The sequence below is a fragment of the Procambarus clarkii genome, chromosome 58 (assembly GCF_040958095.1).
Source record: "Procambarus clarkii isolate CNS0578487 chromosome 58, FALCON_Pclarkii_2.0, whole genome shotgun sequence".
NCBI lineage: Eukaryota > Metazoa > Arthropoda > Malacostraca > Decapoda > Cambaridae > Procambarus > Procambarus clarkii.
The window spans coordinates 5,616,464-5,621,853 of record NC_091207.1 but is presented as its reverse complement, the minus strand read 5'-3'; the positions used below and the strand labels follow the sequence as shown (position 1 = coordinate 5,621,853).

General features: G+C 35.8%; 1 protein-coding gene across 1 annotated transcript; it reads right to left on the bottom strand.

The window, feature by feature from the left end:
- Positions 1 to 1,833: 1,833 nt before the first annotated feature.
- Positions 1,834 to 2,661, bottom strand: LOC138353507 (zinc finger protein 3-like). The gene has a single exon (XM_069306485.1). It carries the CDS (start codon positions 2,659 to 2,661, stop codon positions 1,834 to 1,836), a length of 828 nt encoding a protein of 275 aa, XP_069162586.1.
- Between the last annotated feature and the right edge of the window lie 2,729 nt (positions 2,662 to 5,390).

The window sequence follows — 5,390 nt, the reverse complement described above, 5'->3', positions numbered from 1 at the left end:
CTTGTAAGCATGAATTGTCTTCTTAGTGACTGTCAGATTCAGTCAAATACAATTGCTAGTCAAGTTAATATTACTGCTGAAGTTAGCCTAGCCTAATATACCTGATGGAGTAAGCCTGGCCTAATATACCTGCTGAAGTAAGTCTGCCTAATATAACTGCTGAAGTTAGCCTATTCAAAATGTAACTGCTGACGTTAGCCTATCAAAATGTAACTGCTGAAGTTACATTGTCCTATTGTAACTGCTTTGGTTAGCCTATCCAAGTATAATTTATATAGTTAGCATATCCAAATATACCTGCTGAAGTTTGCCTATCCTAATATACCTGCTGAAGATAACCTAGCCTAAAATAACTATATATTACAGTAAACTAGCCTAATATACCTACTGAAATAAGTATAGCCAAATATGACTACTGAAAAAACCTAGTGGAATAAACGTGCTAAAGTAAACCTACCCTAATATAACTATTGATGTAAAACTTACCTACTGCTAAAGAAAGCATAACCAAATATAAATGTTCCTCTTGGGCAAAATAAATGCCAGTATATTTAAAATAAATGTCATTCAAGTTAATATAAATTTGGGAATGATTTATACTAGTCCTGATGCAAAAATCTAAAAGTATTAGCAACTGACTTCTTATAAATACAGTAGTACTGTAGTAAAAACAAACAGAAAAGAATAAAAAACATATACGACATATAAATCAGTTTTAGTAAGAATATTCACGAGTTTCTAATTCCTAGATACAAATTATGTTTTATTATTCTTGTCAATAAAATGGGCTCATTTTGAGTACATTTAAACTGCTTTCTTGCTCCCTGTCCAAAATTTTTAAAAGCTAACAAGAAAAGATTCCATATTATAATTGAAATATATCTTAAAATATACTGTATATAATTGTTAAGAACTGTACATTATTAATCAAATATAAAAAAAACTACTCTAAAATTTTTCTTAATGGATGAAAATACACCGGGCACCAAATACTATTCCAGAACTAAGCTGACTCTCATAATAGGACCAGTTGATTCCACAGGACTAACAACACTGCAAACATGACATGACATGGCTGATGTTACCAAGACTTAAAATACTGTACTGAATAATTTGGAGGATCTTGATCCAGACAACTACTGTAAAAGGTCAGATGCAACACAAAGAAAGATCACTGGTTTTCATGCTAAACAAGTCACAATGTAGGACAAAACAGGACATGCTTTTCACCCATAGGGTTATAAATCCATGGAACTGCTTACCCACCAAAGCTATAATTGCCCACACACTGCTAAATTTCAAAATCCCACATGATAAAATCAAGACAAATGGGGGTACATTATCTTTGTCAAGCTGTCAGCTTCCTGCCTTTGTCACAGCCACTTAAGAGATAAGCCCTCAGGTAAATTCAGGTACGTATAAAAATGTTTGTTGACCTCTGGATGATTGAGTTTTTTCTACAGCCGCAGCTCCCTAGAGCTTGTTGGTCTATGAGATGCATCTAACTTCTATATGAGAACAGAAGATTATAATATACAGTAACTTAAATACAGTGCTAAATGCTGCAAAGCTTTGCTGTCCATGACCAAAAATATTTCTCACACAAAATATGAATATGAAAGTACTGTACCTTTGTACGCCATCCAATTGACATGATGATAACTCGATATTTTTAAGATGTTCAAAATTTCCAAATGGTATACTGGATTAATGGGAAGTTAATGTTCTGATATGCATCACAAACAATGACAAGATTTATCTTATACACACACCATTGGGTGCCTTTACAAACTAATTTGGTTACTAAGACTTTTTCAAGATAAGACACCATGCCTATTGAGGTTTATGACCTGAATGCACTAATATATGTTTTCTCACATTTTTACGATGCTTAAACCTCTTCCCACATTGTGGACACTCATGAGGCTTATCATCAGTATGCACCAACATGTGCATTATTATAGTTCCTCGTTCTCTAAAACTTCTACCACACTCAGCACACTCAAAAGGTTTTTGACCCGTATGCACCATCATGTGATTCTTCAGATGTCCAAGACGAGTGAATTTTTTTCCACAATCTGAACATTCATGAGGCTTATCACCAGTATGCACCAACCGGTGAGCCTTCATATGTCCAAGACGACCAAATCTTTTCCCGCAATCCAAACACTCATGAGGCTTATTACCTGTATGCACTATCATGTGATGCTTCAGATATGGAAGACGACTAAACCTTTTCCCACACTCTGGACACTCATGAGCCTTATCACTCGTATGCACTAACCGGTGAGTCTTCATAGCTTCAAGACGACTGAATCTTTTAAAACAATCTGGACATTCATGAGGCTTATCACCTGAATGCACTAACATGTGCCTTATCAATTTTCCACGTTGTCTGAATTTTCTACCACATTCAACACATTCATGAGGTTTATCACTGGCATGAATACACATGTGATTTGTCATATGTTCATCATGACTGAATATTTTCCCACATACTTGACACTTGTGAGGATATATATTTATTTGTGATTCGTAGAATTTCATGAAAGTTGTTCTCTCCAGATTACTACAGTTGTCGTCTTGCGATGTGGGGCATCCTTTGGAGACACAGCACTGCTCCTGGGTTGAATAATTAAACCAGGGTGTTGCCTTATGCATGGTTCAGAGTTAGAGGCTGCAGAGGCCAGTCCTAGAGCAAACGCACAGACAATGGAGGCGGTGTCTTACGGTTTCTTTCTGCTAGGGACACGCTCAAGGAGTGTAAGAAGCGTTAAGGAGATATGATGGTGCATGTCTAAGTGGAAGCTAGTCTAGGAGTAGAAGCACTGACAATGGAGGTATCAGCTATTCCCTTCCGATGGGTTCATCTCTCTTCCTCTTCGATTTCTTGATGATGCGTAGAATTTTTTCCGGACAACTGTACAATTAGAGGCTAGTGTCAGCTGAAGCGGCGGCTCCAATCACACAAATCGTACCATCAAGCAGAAGAACCTCCGCCCACCGGCCATGTTGGATGCTCAGACGACGAACAACAACATTAAGGCGTCACATCGATAATGGCGTCCCCAGCCACAATTTATGCAAACTTTTTTACTATTACCCCAACTGACAAAGAAAATATGATTTTACAGTAAATTTACAAAACAATTAAACTTTTAATGTAACAAATATATAATTATTGTAATATTGAGATCTCTTATCGTTGAAGATGCCGCGCGAACATTTTGGATTCAAACTGCTATTTATTTTTAGTTTATTTATTTATATATACAAGAGTTTTTACATTCTTGTACAGCCACTAGCACGCATAGCGTTTCGGACAGGTTCTTAATCTTAATATTCCCCATAATGTCATATTGTCTAACAACCACAAGTACCTATTTCACTGTTCGGTAAACATAGGCAAGTTCAAAAAGTTCAAGTATGTTTATTGAGACAAAAAATAAATTTTATTGATTTACTTTTATTTTATTTTTATTTATTTATATACAAGAAGGTACATTGGGTTTGTGAGAATACATAGCATAGTATTTACACTCTTATAAAGCCACTATAGTACGCGCAGCGTTTCGGGCAGGTCCTTAATCTAACTGATAATTTTAAGTAGGTAAATTCTAGCAGAATTAATAAAATGATAATAAATACAATGTAAGAAAAAAAATGAGATAAGAGAGATTAGTAAGTATATTAAAGCACATTGGTATATTAAAGCTCTGATTGATTACATTGTCAGTTAATTTGATTGGTAATTTAAACATGATTAAAAGACACCATACAGCAGATTGACAGCACATATAAGAAGACAGCAATGATCACAATGATAAAGATGTTCGGACTGGGTACATAAAGATTGGGAGTGCAATTTTAAAGCAAAAGGTAAAAACTATGAAGATATGAAATTAGGTACTTTTTAGTATTGTTTTTGAATGACGCAAAAGTTGGACAGCTTTTCAATTCAATAGGGAGTGAGTTCCATAGACTAGGTCCCTTAATTTGCATAGAGTGTTTACACAGATTAAGTTTTACCCTGGGGATATCAAAGAGATATTTATTTCTGGTGTGGTGATAATGGGTCCTATTACATCTGTCCAGGGAGAGTTTCAGAGCAGGATTTGCATTTAAGAACAGGGTTTTGTAAATGTAATTGACACAAGAGAATTTGTGGAGTGAGATTATGTTTAGGGAGTTAAACAAGGGGGCAGAGTGTTGTCTGAAAGCAGAATTTGTTATTATTCTGATAGCAGATTTTTGCTGGGTGATCATGGACTTGAGGTGGTTTGCATGGGTTGAACCCCATGCACAGATACCATAATTAAGATAGGGAAAGATTAGTGCATAATATAGAGAGATGAGAGCAAAGTAAGGTACATAATATCTGATTTTGGAGAGTATAGCAACTGTTTTAGAGTTTTGTTTTCTTAGTTATGTGTTGTATGTGGGTACTGAAGTTGAGTCTCTTGTCTAGGAATAGGCAGAGAAACTTTCCATCATTTTTATTGCTAATATTTACATTGTCTATCTGAAGCTGAATTGCATTTGTAGATTTGCTTCCAAATAAGATGTAGTAGGTCTTTTTTATGTTAAGTGTTAGTTTGTTGGTTGACATCCATAAGTGGACTTTTTTTAGTTCATTATTAATAACATTATTTAGTGTAAGTGGGTTGGGGTTGGAGTAGATGAGGGTAGTATCATCAGCAAACAAAATAGGTTTCAGAATGTTAGAGACATTAAGCAGATCATTGATGTATATAAGAAATAGGAGAGGTCCCAAAAATGCTGCCCTGTGGCACTCCAACGGTTATTGGTAGGATGGGAGAGGTTATATTATTGATGGCTACACATTGGTGTCTATCACTAAGATAGGATTGGATATAGTCCAGTGTATGGCCTCGGATTCCATAATGATGGACTTTGTGTAAGAGGTAATTGTGATTAACAGTATCAAAGGCGTTTCTCAGGTCAATGAAAAGTCCAATCGGAAACTCATTTTTGTCAAGGGCTGAGTAAATTATATCAAGGAGACTAATAATTGCATCGTTGGTGCTCTTTTGGGAGCGGAAGCCAAACTGACAGGGGCTAAGAATGTCGAATTTTACGAGATAGGAGTAGAGCTGTTTGTAGATAATTGTTTCAAATATTTTTGATAGCATGGATAGGTTTGATATTGGTCTATAATTGTTTATGTCTGCCGGATTACCTACTTTATAAACTGGCGTTACTCTTGCTTTTTTAAGAATATCAGGGAAGATATGACTACTCAAGGGATTTGTTGAACAGCAGAGCTATAGGTGGCGCAAGGGCATGGGAGGCGCTCTTGTATACAATGGATGGGATTTCACTGATGTTCCCAGCTTTGGTTTTTAGTGAGTGTATGATGGACACAACAT